The sequence below is a fragment of the Macaca nemestrina genome, chromosome 20 (assembly GCF_043159975.1).
Source record: "Macaca nemestrina isolate mMacNem1 chromosome 20, mMacNem.hap1, whole genome shotgun sequence".
NCBI lineage: Eukaryota > Metazoa > Chordata > Mammalia > Primates > Cercopithecidae > Macaca > Macaca nemestrina.
Window position 1 is genome coordinate 54,828,045 of NC_092144.1, and position 22,144 is coordinate 54,850,188.

At 46.0% G+C, this 22,144-nt stretch overlaps 1 protein-coding gene across 6 annotated transcripts in view; it reads left to right on the plus strand.

Annotated features, from left to right (window-relative positions):
- Positions 1–2,953: 2,953 nt before the first annotated feature.
- Positions 2,954–22,144, plus strand: part of LOC105478511 (immunoglobulin superfamily member 23) — a 28,633-nt gene continuing 9,442 nt past the window's right edge. For 3 of the 6 annotated variants that reach the window (XM_071087097.1, XM_024791864.2, XM_024791865.2), the window contains exons 1-2: positions 13,330–14,711; positions 19,877–20,146. In XM_071087097.1, the coding sequence (XP_070943198.1) occupies positions 14,198–14,711; positions 19,877–20,146 (784 nt within the window). In that variant the 5' untranslated portion in view covers positions 13,330–14,197. Of the gene's footprint in view, positions 3,128–13,329; positions 16,401–19,876; positions 20,147–22,144 lie in introns of those variants that run through there. The other 3 variants (XM_011735898.3, XM_011735896.2, XM_011735897.2) reach the window with 3 other exon arrangements.

Sequence of the window (22,144 nt, forward strand, 5' to 3'; positions counted from 1 at the left end):
AGTTAATTTTGTATTTTTAGTAGAGACGAGGTTTTTCCATGTTGGTCAGTCTGGTCTCGAACTCTCGACCTCAGGTGATCCGCCTGCCTCAGCCTCCCAAAGTGCTGGGATTACAGGTGTGAGTCACCGCGCCTGGCCTCAATCAAAGTTCTTTTGGGATTTAAAGTAATCCCAAAACAAACTGATTTCAGGGGAAACAATGAGAATACACAGACCAGCATAGCACACAAGCTGAAGGATCAGCATGGATATCAGGCACAGCTGAATCTAGGTGTTTAAATGATGCCATTAGAAATCTCTCTTTCCGTGCGCTGACTATGCTTTCATATGTGTTAGCCTCGTTTTTAGGCAACCTCTCTACTCATGATAGAAAGATGGCCCCCAGCAGCTACACACTGAGATCTCTTCAGCTCAGCAAACCCGGAAGCAAGAAAAAAATGCTTTTAGGCTGGGTGCGGTGTCTCACGCCTATAATCCCACCACTTTGGGAGGCCAAGGCAAGTGGGTCTTTGGAGGCCAGGAGTTCAAGACCAGCCTGGGCAACATAGTGAAAGACTGTCTCTACTAAAAATACAAAAAAAATTACCCAGGCATGGTGGCACATGCCTGTAATCCCAGCTAATCTGGAGGCTGAGGCATGAGAATCTCTTAAACCTGAGAGCTGGAGGTTGCAGTGAGCAGAGATCACGCACTGCACTCCAACTTGAGCAACAGAGCAAGGCTCTGTCTCTAAATAAATAAATAAAATTTTAGAAATAGAAAAAAAAAATTGCTTTATTCCCCAGAGTTCCAGAAAAATCCCCAAGAGACTGCTTCTCCTTGGCTTGTTTTGGGCGCCATGCCCAGCTCTCCAGAAATCACTGTTGTCGGGGGTTGAAGTGCTCTGATTGGTCAGTCCTGGGCCCCTCACCTCCCTGGAGCCATGAGGAGGTTGGTTTCCAAAAGAGAACTCCAGGTGCTGTTACTTGGATAAAAGAGAGCACTGGCTCGGCAGAAACCCCAGATGGTTATTAATTGCATTGCAAATATTTACTTTTTGTCTACAGTGGTCTCCTGACCTAGCTAATCACTCCATCAGAGGACTTCAGACCAACCATAAAAGAAGCACTTTAGCAAATGCTAATAAAGGAATAACTGTGTCATCTGATGACAACTATTATTAGAGACTCATGGGTGAACCTTAGCCCCTGGGTGGAACCTGAACCTCTCTGGGAGGGAAAAGCATGAGCTTCTGCGTCAGACAGATCTGAGTTCAAGTCTGAACACTCCCATTTCACTCACTTGCTCTTTATTTATTCACTAAAAAGAAAACATGTAAGCTGGGTAGGTGGTTCATGCCTGTAATCCCAGCACTCTGGGAGGCTGAGACGGGAGGATCACTTGAGCCCAGAAGTTCGAGAGCAGCCTGGTTAATATAGTGAGACTCTATCTCTACCAAAAAAAAAAAATTTTTTTTAATTGGCTGGGAATGGTAGCGTGAACCTGTAGTCCCAGCTACTCAGGAGACTGAGGCAGGATTATTGCTTGAATCCAGAAGGTTAAAGCTGCAGTGACCTGTGACCGTGCCAGTGCACTCCAGCCTGGCTGATAGAGTGAGACCCCATCTCAAAAACAAAAACATGTATTGAGGACCTGTTATGTGCAAGGCACTGTTCTAGTCACTAGGGACACAGCCACAAGCCAGACAACATCCCTCCCCTCCTGGATCTGACATTCAAGTTGGAGAGGTGGGACTAAGGAAGGAGAGGCAGATAACACAAGTGGACAAAGAAATAAATCATCTAAGATAGCATTCAATGATGTAAAGAAAACAAAACAGTGTGGCTTGCTAGCAAAGAGCTGGGGAACTGAGTTGCAGCAGGCATTAAGAAAGGCCTTTTTTGCCAGGCACGGTGGCTCACGCCTGTAATCCCAACACTTTGGGAGACCGAGGTGGGCGGATCACGAAGTCAGGAGATCGAGACCATCCTGGCTAACATAGTGAAACCCCATCTCTACTAAAAATACAAAAAATTAGCCGAGCGTGGTGGCGGGCACCTGTTGTCCCAGCTACTTGGGAGGCTGAGGCAGGAGAATGGCATGAACCCAGGAGGCGGAGCTGGCAGTGAGTTGAGAACGTGCCACTGCACTCCAGCCTGGGGGACAGAGCAAGACTCTGTCTCAAAAAACAAAACAAAACAAACAAAAAAAAAGGCCTTTTTGAAAGGGTGATATGCGTGAATTAAGCCAAAATAATAAGATACAGTCAGCTTTGAGATTACATGAGTAAGGTTCTAAGGAGAGGGAACGGCTCATGCAAAGGCCCTGTGTTGGTGCCTCCAAAAACTGGTAGAAAGCCCCTGTGAATGACTGTGTGACAGTAGGTGAGTTACTCAGCCCCTGTGCATCATGGGAAAATGGAGATGCCCATATCGACCCCTCGAGGTTGGTATGAGGATTCAATTAGGCAACCGTGTTACAGGGTTAATGCTGTGTCCGGCATGTAGTAGGTGTTCAACAAACACCAGCTATTAGTTTGAGCATGATAATTATTATTCGAGGAGGAAAGAATAGACCCAGGGAGTGAGAAGGGTGAGGAAAAAGGAGCTAGTGTAGCTTATCCTTCTAGAATCTAAAATTCAGGATATAGTCTGAGCGAGGTCCTGATAATGGGATTCTAAACATGCCTCCAGGACATCCTAGACACCAAATTATAATTAGCATTAACTTCATAGTGACTGCCATTCGTTGAATACCTACTACATGGCAAGGCACTACTCCAAGCGCCTCGTGTCCATGGCCCCGTCTGACTCTGGGGCAGGCACTATTATTAACGCCTCCATTTTACAGAGGAGAAAAGGTGTGGTTCAGAGTCCAGGGGAGAAGCCAGGAGGCCAGCAGAAAGCCCCGTCACCTCCTACCAGGTTGACCTTTGGCCATTCCTTAACTTTGACGTGAGTGATAGGAGCGGGCGATTCTGCTTCTCCCTCCATCTCCCCGTGGGGATTGTAGGGTGAGAGAATGAGAGCAAAGCCTCAGAGCCCCCTCCCCAGGGACACTGTCCCAGCCTGGTCCCCACCCACCACCACCACTGGCCCGATACTGGAGAAGGATGCGGCTGGAGGTGACTTCCGAGCCAACTTGGTAAGTCATGTGGGGAAGTGGCCAGGGTAGGGCATGGTCATCGTGGGCGGGGTCCTGCAGGGCGGGGCCAGGGCTGCAGACATGACTGTATAGGTCTATAAAGACCCCACATGTGACGAGGAGACCTTCTCTGCACAGTCCTTGGACAGAATACAAGATGAGGAGTCCTCTGGACATCAGCTCCAGCCACACCCCTGCCTGGAGGAAGCTGCTTTTAACAGGTGCGTTGGAGACAGTGGCTTCACCATGGGCCAGGGACAAGGAGGAGAGAGTCTCCTTACAAGTCCAAGTCGCCCCCACTCAGAGCTTCGACCCTGTCAGTTTGAGGCCCATGCAGCTCAGGCACCCAACTCATGGGAATTCTTGAATGTCACTCTGCCACAAGAGATGACCCTACTGGCTTCTTTTAGGAAGAAGGGAAGTGAGGTGCAAAGAGGGGACCAGGTCACCTACCCAAGATGGCAGGGCTGGCAAGGGGCAGGATCAGAATTTGAGACCCCAGCCCAGCCCCCTTCCACCAGAATGCCCTGTCTCACCCCAGCAATCTGCAACCTAGTAATAATAAATATAAATAACAGCAATCATAAAATAATAACATCAGCCATAATAGAAGGTCACTGTAACTGAATAGGTCTATACACCAGCCTGTTTGGGGCTTTTGTTTTTTTGTTTTGTTTTGTTTTGTTTTGAGACAAGGTCTTGCTCTGTTGTCCAGGCCAGAGTGCAGGGGCCTGATAATGGCTCATTGCAGCTTCAACCTGCTGGGCTGAAGCCATTCTCCTGCCTCAGCGTCCTGCATAGCTGGGACCACAGGTATACGCCACCAAACCCAGCTAATTTTTTATTTTTAGTAGAGATGAGGTCTTACTATGTTGTCCAGGCTAGTCTCGAACTCCTGGGCTCAAGAGATCCTCCTGCCTCGGCCTCCCCAGGTGCCGGGATTACAGGCGTGAGCCACTGCACCCAGCCTGTCAGCCTGTTCTAAGTGCTTTTCTGTAGTAACATTTAAGTCTTATCACAACTCTTTGAGATCAGGGATGTGTGATCCCTATTTCACAGAAGGGGAAACTGAGGTTCAGAGAGGTCATGTGCCCTCTCCAGGTCGCACACTTGGAAGTGGCAAACTGAAGATTTGAAGCCAGATGGGCTGGCTTCCCAGACCACACTTTCCAGAGACCACACACATCTGCCTCTCAGATAGTTAATGAATTGCTTCCTTATCCAGGTCTTAAAAGTTCAGTTCTGAGCCGGGCGCGGTGGCTCAGGCCTGTAATCCCAGCACTCTGCGAGGCCAAGGTGGGCGGATCATCTGAGGCTGGGAGTTGAAGATCAGCCTGACCAACATGGAGAAACCCCGTCCCTACTAAAATCACAAAATTAGCCGGGCGTGGTGGCGCATGCCTGTAATCCCAGCTACTTGGTAGGCTGAGGCAAGAGAATTGCTTGAACCCGGGAGGCGGAAGTTGTGGTGAGCTGTGATCGTGCCATTGCACTCCAGCCCGGGCAACAAGAGCGAAACTCCACCTTAAAAAAAAAAAAAAAAAAGTTCAGTTCCGTGTAATTTTAAAACCCCAAAGTCCACCTAGTTCAAAGCATTGCTCTGTCCCCAGCTCAGGCCTGTGTCTGGAAGGTGGAAAGGAACGCGGTAGGCCTCTTCCCTATTTCACCAGAGCCGTTGTCTTAGGCGTCTCTCAGGGCAGTAGGCAGAGGGGAGGAAGGAAAGAAAAGGAGGCTGGAAAGTTTCTCTTAGGCGGCTGTAGTTTTATGATGCAAACAAGGCATGCTGTGCGTTGCTGGCTCTTCCTGGGGTGGGGGCGGGGAGGGTGGGGTACTTTGGGAATTGGCTGTGCCACTGGATAAAATAGCAACCAGCTTTTAGAAAGTGGTTTACAACATGTTTGCAAAGTGAGGTGGGGGAGCTTACAAAACATTGTTCAAACAAAAACAAAGCAACTGTGCCGCAAACTTCAACTCTGTAAACACAAAATGTTCTCTCGATAACAGCAGGTGCCTGGAGAGTGTAATGAGGACAAGCGTAGGGGTGGAGGTCAAGGGAGATTTGGCTTTAGATGGGTCTACATTTTTTCCTAAGGAAAAGCTCTTGTATGATTAAAAATTAATTTTAAAAATTATGAAAAACCCTCAAAGAAAATATATTGCCCAAAGTGGTTATCTGAGTATTAAGCTTAAGGATTTGTTTTGCTGCTTTTTACCTTACTTTCCAAATTATTCTATAATGAGGAGCAAAGGTTATTTTCTGTGATGCCTTGTAAGAATTGCTGAATGTAATTCTACTTTTTGTTTAAAAGAAATAGAAACAGCCGGGTGTGGTGGCTCACGCCTGTAATCCCAGCACTTTGGGAGGCCAAGGCAGGTGGATCACGAGGTCAGGAGATCAAGACCATCCTGGCCGACATGGTGAAATCCTGTCTCTACTAAAATACAAAAAAATTAGCCGGGTGTGGTGGCGCGTGCCTGTAGTCCCAGCTACTCGGGAGGCTGAGGCAAGGGAATCAATCGCTTGAACCCAGGACGGGGAGGTTGCAGTGAGCTGAGATTGCGCCACTGCATTCCAGCCTGGCAACACAGCAAGACTCCATCTCAAAAAAGAAAGACAGAAAGACAGACAGACAGACAGACAGAAAGAAAGAAAGAAAGAAAGAAAGAAAGAAAGAAAGAAAGAAAGAAAGAAAGAAAGAAAGAAAGAAACAATAAGAAACATAAAGCTTAAAAAAAAAAATAGTAAGTTTCCAAAACATGGCCGGGTGCAGTGGCTCACGCCTGTAATCCCAGCACTTTGGGAGGCCAAGGCGGGAGGATCACCTGAGGTCGGGAGTTTGAGACCAGCCTGACTAACATGGAGAAACGCTGTCTTTACTAAAAATACAAAATTGGCCGGGCATGGTGGCACATGCCTATAATCCCAGCTACTAGGGAGGCTGAGGCAGGAGAATCACTTGAACCTGGGAGGCAGAGGTTTCGGTAAGCCGAGATCATGCCATTGCACTCCAGCCTGGACAACAAGAGTGAAACTCCGTCTCAAAAAAAAAAAAAAAAGGTTCCAAAACATAGTGTTTATCTCTAGGTGTCTAAGTTTTATGGTATAAAAATGGATATATACATATATGAGTATATATGAGTAATACTATATATAGAGAGAGGGAGAGAGAAAAAGAGAGAGAGGGAGAAAGGTCTTGCTCTGTCACCCAGGCTGGAGTGCAGTGGCAGGATCATAGCTCACTGAAACCTCTAAGTTCTGGACTTGAGGAATCTTCCCACCTCAGCCTCCTAAGTAGCTGGGACTACAGGCACGTACCACCATGCCCAGCTAAGTTTTTATTTTTGTAGAGACGGGGCCTCACTCTGTTGCCCAGGCTAGTCTTGAACTTCTGGCTCAAGTAATCCTCCAGCCTTGGCCCCCCAAAGTGCTAGGATTACAGGTGTGAGCCAACACACCAGCCTACTCTTATATTTAAAAAAACAACAAAAAAAAATCCCATCAGGAGTGAAAGGATTAGGGTGTGGTGCCCAAGAGACGCAGGGTTTTCCTGGGAGATGACGAAAATGTTCTACAATTGATTGTGGTGATGGTTGCACATTTCTGTGAGTATGCTAAAAGCTCTTGAATTGTACACTTTGAATGAGTAAATAATTGGCTAAGAAAGTAGATTTTATGTGTTCTCGCCACAAAAAAAATAAGGACATGAGGTAATGCATATGTTAATTAGCTCACTTTAGTCATTCCGCAATGTATACATATCTTAAAACATCACACTGTACACCATAAAAATACACAATTTGTATTTGTTAATTTTAAAAAGAAAAAATAGAGGCAAGGTTATAACTTAATCAGTGTCCAGAACAAACATTATGTCACCCTTTAAAAATGTACCATTCACATTGAATTATAACCCACTACTATTTCAAAAGAAGGTGGTGAGAACATGTTGGGTGGGGGTGCTGGGTAGGAGTAAATGGATTGGTATGTGCATTAGCTCATTTTGTGTTGCTATACAGGAATACCTGAGACTGGGTAATTTATTTTTTTTTTTTTAAAAGAAGATGTTGATTTAACTCACAGTTTTGCAAACTGTACAAGACAAGAAATGTGGTGCCAGCATCTGCTTCTAGTGAGGTCCCGGGAAGCTTACAATCATGGCGGACAATGAAGGGGGAGCAGGTGCATCACATGGCGAGAAAGGGAGAAAAGGATGCCAGGCCCTTTTAAACAACCCACTATCGAGTGAACTAACCAGGCTAGAACACTCACTACCGTGGAGAGGACACCAAGCCATTCACGAGGGATCTGCCCCCATGACCCAAACACCTCCCGCTAGGCCACAGCACCAACATTGGGGATCACGTTTCAGTATGAGATTTGGAAGGGAATATTCAAACTCTATCAGTATATGAATTACATATCAATAAAGCTGTAAATTACACACACACATACGTGCGTGCACACACACACACACACACACATACATATATAGGCTCTCAGTTAAAGCCATGTGTAGAAAAGCAGAGGAAGGAAGGCATGTTCTAGAGACAATGCCAGGTAGAGTATAGTTTTCACAATTTCCAGCAGAGGAGAGAGCAGTTAGGTTGCCCCAGAGAACAGGACCTCCTTACTGGGAATGAGAATGAGGATTTCTCACTGGAATGAGAATGAGAAACAGGTTTGGCCTGGGGAGGCCGATGCATTCAAGCTGAGAGTGCTAGTACCTAAGTTAGATTGACCTCAGCTGATATGATTTGGCTGTGCCTTCACCCAAATCTCATCTTGAATTGTAGCTCCCAAAATTCCTGCGTGTTGTGGGAGGGACCCGGTGGGAGATAATTGAATCATGGGCATGGTTTCCCCCATACTGCTCTTGTGGTAGTGAATAAGTCTCACCAGATCTGATGGTTTTATAAGGGGAAATCCCTTTTGCTTGGTTCTCATTCTCTTGCCTGCCCCCACATAAGACTTGCCTCTTGCCTTCTGCCATGATTGTGAGGCCTCCCTAGCCACGTGGAACTGTGAATCCATTAAACCTCTTTTTCTTTATAAATTACCCAGTCTCGTGTATGTCTTTATCAGCAAGGTGAAAACAGATGAGTACAGCAGCCCTAAAAATTCATGATCTCATTGCATCTCAGGCACTCCTGTGAAATGGTACTCTCACCCTCCCTCCTTGATGAGTGGAGAAACTAAGGCTCAGAGCCCAGAAATAATAAGTGGTAGAGTCAGAGTTATGAACCCAGGTCTAGCAGCCTAAAAATCTACAGGTAGAGCTATGCTTCCACACCAGATGGAGCAAGGGTGGCTAAGATGTGAGGTCTTCTGCTTAGGATGCTTTGGGGACACTGCCGGAATCACCAGGTACCTGCTGCTGTGTCAGAGTTAGAACGCAATTCCAGAATGCAGACTGCATGGCCTGAGATCTTCCTTTCTGGTCATTTGTTCAATAAACACTCCCCAAGTGTTCCCTCTGTGTCCAGCCTGCATGGGATGGTGGAGGGGACACTACCGCGACCAAGACAGCCTCAGCCCTGTCCTCCCAGGGCTCACAGTCCAGGGGGAAAGACAGAGCCATGTCCAGGAAGCAGTGACCCAGAGTGGGTGGGGAAGGACCATGCAGGGGGAAGAGGGAGACCCAGAAGAGAGGGCTGAGATCAGAAGCTGGGGAGGCAGTGACCAGGCAAGACCTTGAAGCTGTCGAAATCAAAACAGAACCTCAGAAAGTAGGGCATTGCTGACACAAACCGCATCTCTGTGTGCTTTGTTCCATGATAGTGTATGAATGCAGCATTTTATTCCATCAGAATAGAAAAGCAAAACCTTGAGCAGGTATTTATAAATTATATTAAAGTTATAAGACTTTATTCCTGTCATTTTGTGGCAAGACCTTCCATCACCCCCATCAAAGTCATTCGAAGTCCCCGTCCAAACATTGTAGTATGTATTAGCAAGCACGCCTAAGGGTCAGGAAGACCAGAAGAGGGAATGCCTGTGCAGAAACTTTCCTTCCTTCCTTTCCTTCCCTTCTTTCCTTCTTTCCTTCCTTCCTTCCCTTCTTTCCTTCTCTTTCCTTCCTTCCCTTCTTTCCTTCTTTCTTTCCTTCCTTCCTTTCTTCTTTCCTTCCTTCCTTTCCTTCCCTTCCTTCCCTTCTTTCCTTCATTCCATTCTTTCCTCCCCTCCTTCCTTCCTTTCTTCTTTCCTTCCTTCCTTTCCTTCCCTTCCTTCCCTTCTTTCCTTCTTTCTTTCCTTCATTCCATTCTTTCCTCCCCTCCTTCCTTCCTTTCTTCTTTCCTTCTTCCTTTCCTTCCCTTCTTTCCCTTCCTTCACTTTCTTCCTTCTTTTAAAACTTTTCTTCTTTCTTTCTTCCTTTCCTTCCTTCCTTCCTTCCTTCCTTCCTTCCTTCCTCTCCTTCCTTCCTTCCTTCCTTCCTTCCTTCTTTCTTTCTTTCTTTCTTTCTTCTTTCTTTCTTTCCTTGCTCTGTCACCCAGGCTGGAGCAATCTCAGCTCACTGCAACCTCCACCTCACAGGTTCAAGCAATTCTCCTACCTCAGCCTCCCCAGCAGCTGGAATTACAGGAGCCCACCACCACACCCAGCTAATTTTTGTATTTTGAGTAGAGATGGGGTTTTGCCATGTTGGCCAGGCTGGTCTCGAACTCCTGACCTCAAATGATCCACCTGCCTCAGCCTCCCAAAGTGCTGAGATTACAGGTGTGAGCCGCTGCACCCAGCCTATCTATGCAAAAAACTTTAATCACAGGAAGTTAAAGAGTCAAGACGAATGATATTCTAGGTGGGGAGAATAGCATTGGCAAAGGCCTGAAGGCCAAAACAACTGCAAGGAGTTCAGTCTGGCTGATGCAGAGAATGAGGGGAGAGTGCTGAGAGAAGTAGGGAGCAGTAGTAGGAGAACCAAGAGAAGGAATCTTCACTGTGTCCTAAGGTTACTAGGGAGCCATGGAAGATTTATGAGCAGGGTGGGTAAAAAAGTCACACCAAGGCCGGGTATGGTGGTTCATGCCCAGCACTTTCAGAGTCTGAGGTGAGAGAATCACTTAAGGCCAGGAGAGAATCACTTAAGGCCGGAGAATCACAAAGGCCAGCCTGGGCAACATAGCAAGACCTCCATCTCTACAAAAAATGTTTAAAAATTAGCTGAGCATGGTGGTGTGCACCTACAGTCCCAGAGACTCGAGATGCTGAGGTGGGAGGATTGCTTGAACCCAGGAGTTCAAGGCTGCAATGAGCTATAATCACAGCACTGCACTCTAGCCTTGGCCACAGAGTGAGACCTTGTTTCAAAAAAAGAGAAAGAAAGAAAAGAAAGAAAGAAAGAAAGAAAGAAAGAAAGAAAGAAAGAAAGAAAGAAAGAAAGAAAGAAAGAAAGAAAGAAAGAAAGAAAGAAAGAAAGAAAGAAAGAAAGAAAGAAAGAAAGAAAGAAAGAAAGAAAGAAAGAGAAAGAAAGAGAAAGAAAGAAAGAAAGAAAGAAAGAAAGAAAGAAAGAAAGAAAGAAAGAAAGAAAGAAAGAGAAAGAAAGAAAGAAAGAAAGAAAGAAAGAAGGAAGGAAGGAAGGAAGGAAGGAAGGAAGGAAGGAAGGAAGGAAGGAAGGAAAGAAAGAAAGAAAGAAAGAAAGAAAGAAAGAAAGAAAGAAAGAAAGAAAGAAAGAAAGAAAGAAAGAAAGAAAGAGAGAGAGGAAGGAAGGGCAGTTACACCAGCTGTTGACCTGGAGATTAACTCAATGGAGATGGGCAATGAGTGACCCCCCACAACTCCCAGCTCTCCACTATGACCTTGAATCTGAGACTCAAATTTGCTGTCCCTTAGTTTCCCTGCCTGTAAAACAGACCAGCACCAACTTCAGAGTTGTTCAGGGGGCTCAATGAGGTATCCTGGTCAGGATACCAAGTTGGTAGGGCTTGGCATGGTCCCTGGCACTCAGCCAGCATGCAGTGTCAGCTGATCACCTGAAGCTGCTTCTGAGATCTCACACACCCTTCCAGAGCCCAGCATGTTTGTATCTGGTGATGAGCTCCTGGGAGTGGTTATCTCTAGCCACCACATTTCATTCATTTAACCAGGAAGACAGCTGATGTTTTAACATTCATCTTGTAAGTGGATACTTCTGATCCTTAAAGGTAGCCATCTATTATATTGCTTTTTCAAGAGATTTTTAAAATAAGTGATTACCGTACACCCAGGACTTGCTGTTGAGGCAAGAATGATAACAATGAAAATAATGATAATTATAATGTCAAGCATTTAGCCACAGTCACCTTGTTAGTATACTGTTCTCAACACTTCACAAACATTAGAGCAGGGCTTCTCAATATTAACACTCCATTTTCTATCTAGAGTGCTCACTTGCACTTCTGCCATGGAATAACACAGCAAGAAGGCCCTTACCAGATGCCAGTACTATGCACTTGGACTCCCCAGCCTCCAGAACTGTGAGCCAAAATAAATCTTTTTTCTTTGTTAAAAAAGAAAAAAAAAAAAGAGCAAAAAATACATATGTTAGCACTTAAGGACAGATGGTGCTTTGTTATTGAGGACTGACCTGCACATGGTAGCATCCTTGGCATCTACCCAAAAGATGCCAGTAGGACACCCTCCCCCAACCCCAGTTGTAACAACCAAAAAGATTTCCAGACATTGCCATTGTCCCCTTGGTGGCAACACTGTCCCCAGTTGAGAATCTTTGTTCCTTAGATAAAAATCCTCACAAAGTCATAAAAAGGAGATATTATTCCCATTTTATAGATAAGGAAACTGAGGCCCAGAGAGGTTGAGTAACTTTCCAAAAGTCACCAGAGTTAGTAAGTTTCAAGACTTGCACCCAGACAGTCCAATTCTGGTAACTGCATTCTGGTGTAAATTTATGTGTACCTACATGCATGTGTGTGAGAGAGGCAAAGAAGAACCTAATTTATATTCTCATTTCTTTAATTCAAGTTTTTTTAATTTAGAGTAGGCTATACAATCTCATGGTTTAATCTCAAAGATATATAGAATACTTTGTCTTTTTATCCTATTCACATTACCCAGTTCCTCATGTCACTCCCCCCACCACACACACAAATTGTCACTGTTTTCTGTTTCTTTATCCATTTACAAACCAATACAAATACATATATTTTTTCTCCCTCATTTACACCAACAGTAACATATCATCTAGACTATTTGGCAGCTTGAACTTAGATTTTTGCGTGGGTTTTTGTTGTTGTTATTACTGTTTTTCTTTGAGAAAGGATCTCACTCTGTTGCCCAGGATGGAGCGCAGCTGCACAATCATAGCTCACTGCAGCCTCCAGTTCCTGGGCTTAAGTGATCCCCCTGGCTCTGCCTCCCAAGTGGCTGGGACTACAAGCATGCACCACCATGCCTGGCTAATATTTTTCAATTGTTTTGTAGAGATAGGATTTTGCTATGTAGCCCAGGCTGTCATTTGTATCTTAACTGCTTTCCTCAGTGATTTTTTCCCACTCAGTTCATAGAGTTCATGAATTCTTCCTCATTCTTTGGCATAGCTATATTATTCCATTGTGTGGAAATAATGGTTCATTATTTATTTAATCAGTCCTCTATTGTTGAAGAGTTGGGTATTTCCAATCTTTTGCATTGTAAATAAGGTGTAGTAAAAAAAAACACTATGCACTAGTCATTTTGTTCTGTGAAAGTCTATCTATAGAACACATTCCTTGACATTTAATTATGGGGTCAAAGGCTATAGGAATTTGTAGTTTTGAAAGACTTTGCCAGATTGCCCTCTGTAGTGGTTGTACAAGCAAAGTGTGGGAGTTCCTATTGCCCTCAGCATCACCATAACAACAAGTCATCAAACTTTTGGATCTTTGCTGAAAGGGTTATTTTGGTTTGTTTTAATTTACATTTCTCTTATGATGAGTAGAATTGAGCATTTTTTCTATGTCAAGAGACAGTTAAATTTTCTTTTCTATGAATTGCCTATTCATATGCTATGTGTATTTTTCTGTTGGGTTGCTGATATTTTTCTTATTGATTTCCAGGAGCTTTTTATATATTAGTGAAATAAGCTCTTCATGACATCAGTTAGAGTTTCTCCTGGTTGTCATTGTTCTTTTGACTTTGCAAATGATGGGATTTTTTTTTAACCTTTCAGGTGTTTCTTTTCATTTTATATCTTTTTTTTTCTTTTTTTTTCTTTTTTTTTTTTTTTAGTCTTTTATGGCTAGAGCTTGTATTCCTACCACACCATTCCACTGAGAGAAAGAATAGGTTGGGTAACTGCTGGGATCCAGAACCAAACTCCAAGGGTTTGCCTCCAATTTCTAAGCAATATGGAAATTTAATGAGAGGAAGTGAGAGAAACTAAGGCAAGAGTTGGGCAGTATAGTTTAGTGGCTGAGAATTTTGATTGCCTGCTTGTGGATCACAGTACTGCTGTTTACCACCTATGACATCCTGGAAAAATGTTTTAAATGTTCTGAGCCTCTGTTTCTTCATCTGTAAATTTGGCATAACAGTCCTATCAGGGTTGAGGCAAGAAACAGATGGTCTACTCTAAGGGAGTAGTAAGGAGAGTTTAAGACAGGGACTATTTGCAGCAGAGGTGTAGGTGAGGCATAGGAAGAACAACATGGGATAATACAGCACCCAGGGGCTAACAACAGCAAGGAACTGTCACCTCCCTCAGGCTAGAAGCCATAAGGAGAAAAGCAGATCCCAGAACCAGAAGACAGTAGTAGTATATGGAGAGGGACACTCAACAGGGGCTGTGGGCTGGAACAAAAGGACCCAGCCAACTGTAGGACTAATCCCTTCAAACTTACTTCCCTGCTGCCCTCTCGTCTTCTGCCAATGTGCCCGCTGACAGAAACCAACCAGCAGCAAAAGGTAAGGGGACCCCAACAACACAGCTCAGAGAAGTCAGCCTTTCAGACAGCAGAGTGGAGCAGAGAAGGGTAGAAAACCACTTTTTGCAACATCCAGTATAATATAAGTGTGTGCTTCATGGGATCAAGGAGAGGAATCAATGATTTGATACACATTCAGCACTTCGAACAGAGTCAGGCTTGTGGTGGGTGCTAGTGAATGTTCTCTGTTATTTCTACTCTACTTTTATCATTATTGTCACCGTCATCAGCAACTCTTGATGTTCCACGCTCACTTTCAGTGGCTTGGGAACGGTCACTTGCAGGGACAGCATTTTGCCTTTGGTCTCACTTGCTCCCCTCATCTCCTCCTCCTTCCCTGCTCCTCCAAGGCACCCTGCTCACATCCTGCACCTGCTCTGTCTTCTCGGAGCTGCCCTTCTCGGCACAGCTGAACACCTTGACTGAAGGAGCCAGTGTCCACCTTCCTGTCCCCGGAAGTCTTGAAGGTATTCTCACCACGTCTTGGTTCCGAGGGTATGACGCCCAGCCAGCAGCCATGATATTCTCCCCGGAGGGCCTCCCAGGACCTGCTCACACTGGCCGGGAGATGCTGGGAACCCAAGGCAGCCTGGTCCTTAGAAACGTGACGGCTCAGGACTCGGGCAGCTACACCGTTGTGCTGGAAACCAGCAGGGGACGCAGGAGTGCAACAAAGCAGATCCATGTCAAGAGTGAGTGGGGCCCCACAGTAGGAGGGATTGACTTCTCAGAAAGCAGACCCACAGGACCCCAGAAGAGCCCACAGGACACATTCTGTGCTGGTTATCCATTGCTCCCCATTAAACCACCCCAAAACTTAAAACGTCAATCACTTATCCAGCTGGACAGTTCTTGTGGTCAGCTGTTGAGGTGTCTGGGTGTTGGCTGATCGAGAATGAGCTCCTTCATGTGCCTGGCCATGGACCAGCTGGTGGCTGGAGTGATGGGGGTGAGAGGGCCGCAGAGCCTCCCAACCTCCAGCAGGCTATTCTGGGTTTGTGCACTGAGCAATGGAAGAGGAATAAGAGGTGAAGTTCCAAAACTCCTTCAGGCCCAGGCTCAAAACTGACCGCCATTGCTTCCGCCACCTTCCACTGGCCAAAGCAAGTCACATGGCCAGCCCAGCTTCAACAGGAGGGAAAGAGGTCCCACCTTTTAAGGAGAGGAGTTGCAATGTGTTGTGGCTATTTTTTGTCATTGTGTTAGGTTGTTCTTGCATTGCTATAAAGACATACCTGAGACTGGGTTATTTATTTTAAAAAAAAAAAAGAACAAGACGTTTGACTGGCTCATGGTTCCACAGGTGGAAGCGTGGTGCCAGCATCTGCTCAGCTTCTAGGGAGGCCTCAGGGAGCTTTTAATCATAGCGGAAGGCAAAGGAGGGGCAGGTGTCTCCCACGGTGAGAACAGGAGCAAGAGAGAGAGAGAGTCAGAGAGGAAGTGCCACATTTTACAACAATCAGATCTCATGAGAACTCACTACCATGAGGACAGCACCAAGCCATGAGGGATCCGCCCTATGGCCCAAACGGCTTTACCCAGGCCCCACCACCAACATTGGGGATCGCATTTCAACATGAGGTTTCGGCAGGGATAAATATCCAAATTATACCAGCCAAGCCTTGCAACAGACAATCATGAGATACACATTAATCGTCACTTGGGAAATGTAGAGAAGGTCTCTGGTAGCAGCCTTCAACCTCATCTATATTTTTATCACCTGGACTCAAACTTTCATATCTGAATTAGGAAAACAAAGTCCTGAGAGTAACCAGACCCATCCTCCTTTCAGAAGATAGTCCAGAGACTCTTAGTCAGCTTGGGCAAAATACTCTAGGCTTAATCAACAGAAACTTATTCCCTCAAGTTCTGAAGGATGGATTGCAAGATGAAGGTGTTGGCAGGTTTCATCTCCTCTGAGGCCTCTCTTTTTTGACTTGCAGAAGGGTGCCTTCTCATCCTGTCCTTGCATGGTCTTTCTTCTGTGTGTGCACATCCCTGGTGTCTCTCTGTGTGTCCAAACTTCCTCTTCCTATAAGGACACTGGTCAGGTTGGATTAGGGCCCACCCCCTAAGAACTTCATTTTAACCTAATCACCTCGTTAAAAAATAAAAAAAATAGTGAAGGGAGCCAGTTCACTGGGCATTCTTGACGTGCCAGACACTGAATGATTTCCCAGCAGCCCAAGAAGTGGCAGCTCTGAGCAGCAACCCAGCACAGGTGGGGAAACTGAGGCTCAGAGAGGTGACGTCAATGACCTGTGGTCATGTGATGAGCAAAGGACTGAGCAAAGGTCGTATGACGATTCATTGATCCTGGGGCCTCTCTACTTCCGTGCCGCCTCTCCAGCCCGGCAACATCTCCATGGTACAATGTAAAGGTGGGTATCGCGCTTAGAACCCCGCTTCTGCACAGAGGGGTTTTTACTCCCCTCCCAGAGAATTTATGGACCGCTGAGGTTCATCCATCTGTATTTCTGTGATTTGAAGGCTAATTTTTTTTTTTTTTTTGATTGGCTTGCTCTGTCACCGAGGCTGGAGGAGTGAAGTGGTGTGATCTCAGCTCACTACAACCTCTGCCACCCAGGTTCAAGCGAGTCTCCTGCCTCAGCCTCCTGCGTAGCTGGGATTACAGGCACGCGCCAACACGCCCGGCTAATTTTTGTATTTTTAGTAGAGACAGGGTTTCACCATGTTGGCCAGGCTGGTCTCGAATTCCTGACCTCAGGTGATCCACCTGCCTCGGCCTCTCGAAGTGCTGGGATTGCAGGCATGAGCCACCGTGCCTGGTCTGAAGGCTAATTCTTCTAAAGGCCTAGCTCCACACCTTTGCCTATGCCATTTTCAGCCCGAAGCGCCCTTTCTAAAGAGAGAGGTTGCAGGAACTCATGCTCGGTGGTGCAGGCTCTGCAGCCAGAACTCCCTGGATCAAATCCCTCTGCCATCCATTATGCCCCTGAGTCCCTGCAAAAAAGTAACTTTCTGTTTCCCCATCTGTGCAATGAGGTCATAGCAGAACGTACCTCATAGGTTGACTGTGAGGAGTAAGTGAGTTAATCTGTGCTAAATGCCTACAACAATGCCTGACAAACAGCAAGTAAATGTTAGCCCTGGCCAGGTGCTATGGCTCACACCTGTAATCCCAGCAGTTTGGGAGGCTGAAGTGAGAGGATTGCTTGAGCTCAGAAGTTCGAGACCAGCCTGAGCAACATGATGAGACCCCCCCCCCCCCCCCGCCTCCATCTCAGCAAAGAATTTAAAAATTAGCCAAGCCTGGTGATGTGCGCCCATAGTCCCAGGCACACAGGAGGCTGATATGGAAAGATCCCTTGAGCCCGGGAGGTTGAGGCTGCAGTGAGCTGTAACCTTGCCACTGCACTCCAGCCTGGGGGACACAGCAAGACCCTGTCTCAAAAAGAAAAAAATAATAGCCCTGTTTGTTTCAAAGGACTTGATTTCTTTGAGCCTTCCTTTTCTCATCAAAATGGGAATAAGGCCAGGCACAGTGGCTTACACCTTTAACCCCAGCACTTTGGGAGGACAAGGTGGGTAGATCACTTGAGCCCAGGAGTTCAAGACCAGACTGGGCAACAAAGTGAGACCCCATCTCTACAAAAAATAGCTGGGCGTAGTGGTGCACGTCTATAATCCCAACTACTCTGAAGAAACCTTTGAGCCCAGGAAGTGGAGGTTGCAGTAAGCTATGATTGCACCACTGCACTCCAGCCTGGGTGACAGAACAAGACCCTGTCTCAAAAAAAAGAAAGAAAGAAAGAAAGAAAAAAGGAATAATCATAATTACATCATAGGATTGTTGTGAGGATTAAATGAATACATCCAGTGGCTTTCGTAAGAAATGCTTTTCACATCATGCCCAGTATATCCCACAACTAACCAAAAGGAAAGTGTAATGACAGTTATTACTATGAGCAATGCTCTCTGATGTTTTCTATAATATTTCTTTCCATGTTTTAAATGTTGATCACAGTCTACTAAATGATTTAGACACCTGGGCCTGGGTCTTGCTTGCAGTATAACAAGCCATGGATTAACATGTGTGCTTGGCTCATGGTAAGAGCCCAATCCATGGCCAGGTGTGGTGGCTCATGCCTGTAATCCCAGCACCTTGGGAGGCCGAGGCGGGTGGATCACCTGAGGTCAGAAGTTCAAGACCAGCCTGGCCAACATGGCGAAACCCCATCCCTACTAAAAACACTAAAATTAGCTGGATGTGGTGGCGGATGCCTATAATCCAGCTATAGGGAGGCAGGAGAATTGCTTGAACCCGGGGGGCAGAGGTTGCAGTGAGCCGAGATCATGCCACTTCACTCCAGCCTGGATGAAAAAGCAAAACTCCGTTTCGAGAAAAAAAAAAAAAAAAAAAAAAAACCAGACCAATCCAGGTGGCTATTACACTGCCTCTTGTTCGTACACCTAGTGGGCTCTTTCTCCTCCTTCAAGGCTTAACTCAGATACCTCCTCCAGGAAGCTTTCCGTGAGCTCTCTGGTTGTGCTAAAGTTCTTGTCACTTAGAACATTGCATTGAAATCAGAAATCAGCTCTAAGTGGAAGTTCCCAGTACGGTCTGGGAGTTCAAATCCCAGATGTGTCCCTACTTAACCACGAACCCTGGCCCTAATGACCCCCAAACCTCAGAGCCTTTCACCTGAAAAATGCGGACAAGAAGTGGGGACCTCTTGGGTCACCTCCTCACTGGGCTGTTTCCACTCCTGCAAACTTAAAGTCAAGTTCTCACATGATAGTCAGAGTGAGCCTGTTCAAACCTAAGCCAACTCACGTCCCTCCTCTGTGCAGTCCTCCCATGGGTCCCACCGCACTCAGAGTCAGAAGCAGAGTCCTCACCCTAGCCCAGGAAACCCCAGCATGATCTGCTCCCATTATCTCTCTGACTTCTTCTCCCAGCCCTCTCTCCCTTTCCCTCCTCTCTATGCCCACCTTGGCTCACACCCACCTCAGGGCCTTTTACTTGCTGTTCCCTCTGCCTGGAACATTTTTTTCTTAGGAATCCACATGGCTCCTTCCTCTGCTTCTTCAGGACTCTGCTCAAACATTACCTCCTCAAAGAGGCCCTCCTTGACCCACCTTACCTGAAACGGGCTTACCCAACACCGCAGCCCTGTGCAGTTTTCCTCACAGCACTTACAACCACTATATGTATTTGTCTGTTTGTTGACCCTCTCCTCACTCAATCGTAAGTTTAATGAGGGCAGCGACTGCATCTGTTTAATCAATGCTGAGCCCCCAAGTCCTAGAGTCTTAGAGTCTGAGATTTGGTTCACCCAGATCCAGAGGCAAGGATTCAAGGTCAGATAGTCTGTTTGGGAGATGCAAGAAACTGGAGAGTGAGGAAGTTAGGCAGAGAAGCCAGGAAATAATAAAAGCTGTGTTCCCAAGCTGGTTACTATGGGCAACTGGAGCACAGTCCCATTGGGGAACTCAGGGCCCTGGTGTGGAACGATTCTGCAGAGTCATCCCACATGACAGCGAGGGAGCTGGGGAATTTATACACCAACCTGTCCCGGCATTGTGGAGGGCTGCTCTCTGGCTTGCTCATTCCCCAGCACTTCTAGCCTGCTGCCTCCATGGGCAGAGTAGGCTTTGGCCAGCAGTGAAAGTCCTCAGGCAACGGGATGCAGGTGCTGGCCATTGGAAGTGGGAAGAGCAAGGGGTTGGATTGGGGGCACTGGGCACAGACGAGGCTCTTCAAACACATTCATTGGTGAATTAATGAATGAATGAACACACGAAAGAATGGACATCTCTATGGTGGGCAGAAGAAATGCCCAGCTTTTCTGAGTGGTGTCCACTCTTGTGGCCTTGTTCCCTGTTTGCACAGACAGCCTCCAACTAATGCCACTGAAGACATTCCCAGCCGCTATCCGGGGAGTCATCCAGAGTGAGCTCAACTATTCTGTGATCCTGCAGTGGGTGGTGACAATGGACCCTGAGCCCGTGCTGAGCTGGACCTTCAATGGGGTGCCCTGTGGGATGGGAGAGAAGCTATTCATCCGACGGTTGTCCTGGGAACAGCTGGGCACCTACATGTGCATAGCCATGAATAGCAAGAAACAGCTGGTCTCCGAGCCTGTGACCATCTCGCTGCCAGGTGAGTCCCCCATCCCATGCCACCCCACCCAAGAGCCTTGCACCCTCTCCAGCCTGTGGCAGCCTCTCTGATTCCATTGAGCCACCTTCTATGACCAGTCCCCGTGACACCCTTTATAGGCAAAATGTCATTCCAATGTTCCATCCATCTGGCGGACTGTGCATTATTAGGCCCTTCTTTCCTTTTTCTTTCTTTTTCTTCTTCTTCTTCTTCCTCTTCCTCTTCCTCTTCTTCTTCTTCTTCTCCTTCTTCTTCTTCCTTTCTTCTTCTTCTTTTCTTCTTCTTCTTTCTTCTTCTTCTTTCTTCTTCTTCTTCTTCTTTTCTTCTTCTTCTTCTTCTTCCTTCTTCCTTCTTTCTTCTTTCTTCGTCTTCTTTCTTTGTCTTCTTCTTTCTTCTTCTTCTTCTTCTTCTTCTTCTTCTTCTTCTTCTTCTTCTTCTTCCTTTCTTCTTCTTCTTTCTCCTTCTTCTTTCTTCTCCTTCTTCCTTCTTCTTCCTTCCTTCTTGTTCTTCTCTCTTCTTCTTCTTCCTTTTCTTCTTCCTTCTTCTTCTTCTTCTTTTCTTCTTCTTCTTCCTCTTCTTCTTCCTTATCTTCTTCTTCTTCCTCTTCCTCTTTTCTTCTTCTTCTTCTTTCTTTATTCTTTCCTTTTCTTCTTTCTTCTTCTTTTTTCTTTTTTCTCCTCCTCCTTCTCTTCCTTCTCCTCCTCTTCTTCTTCTTCATCTTCTTCTTTATTCTTTCTTTTTCTTCTTTCTTCTTCTTCTTCCTTCTTTCTTCTCCTCCTCCTCCTTTTCCTTCTCCTCCTCCTCCTCCTCTTCTTCTTCATCTTCTTCTTCTTCTTTATTCAGTGGGCTGTGATCATACCACTGCACACCAGCCTGAGTGACAGAGGATGACTGTCTCAAAAAAAAAAAAATTCACCATTGTCATCATCTAAGGAGTGGTTCAAAGCAATGGCTTTGGAATTTGAATCCCTGGCTGTGTGACTCTGACCCAGTGCCTTGACTTCTCTGTGCCTCAGTTTCCTCATCTATAGCACTGGGAAGATAATAGTGCCTACCCCAGAGTGTGGTTGTGAGTATTCAATGAGATAAGCAGGTGAATAGCTTAAAACAATAATGTCTAGCACTATTGAACACTAATGAGTGCTCAATAACCATGAGCCAATATCACTGTTGCAATTAGCATTGTCATTATTAATTGTAGCTATTACCATATGCAGTCAGTATGTGGAGCCCTGGGTGGCAATCAAAATAACAGCAAGTTGTCAAGATCAGAGAAGTAGTTTGGGACCCGGTCAAAACTCAGTTCAGTCCCTGTTCCCATGCCTTCCTGGCTGGGTAACTTAGGGCAAGCGACTTCACCTCTCTGAGCCCCAGTTTCCTCACGTGTATAATGAGGGTAATCCTATATACCTCTGCAGGGTTGTTATAAGGAATGAAAACAAGGGGTGACTGAGTTTGGCAGAACAACTGTCAGGCAGCAGGTGCCTTGAATAGCAGCTGTTATGGTGAATATTGTTTTTAGTGTGTTATTTATGGAGGGACACATGGTGATATGGTTTGGCTGTGTCCCCACCCAAATCTCATCCTGAATTGTAGCTCTTATAATCCCCATGTGTCATGAGAGGGACCCAGTAGGAGGTAAGTGAATCATGGGGTCGAGTTTTTCCCATGCTGTTCTCATGATAGTCTATAAGTCTCACGAGTTCTGATGGTTTTACAAAGGGCAGTTCCCCTGCACACATTCTCTTGCCTGTTGCCATGTAAGATATGCCTTTGCTCCTCCTTCACCTTCTGCCATGATTGTGAGGCCTCCCCAGCCATGTGGAACTGGGAGTCCATTAAGCCTCCTTTTTAATAAAGTATCCAGTCTTGGGTATTTCTTCATAGCAGTATGAAAATGGACTACCATGGCTTGGAGTGAACTAGAGGTATGCAGAGGAACTGGCCAGGAGAGAAGAGAGGGAGGGTATTTGGGGTAGCAAAGAATGCATGAGCCAA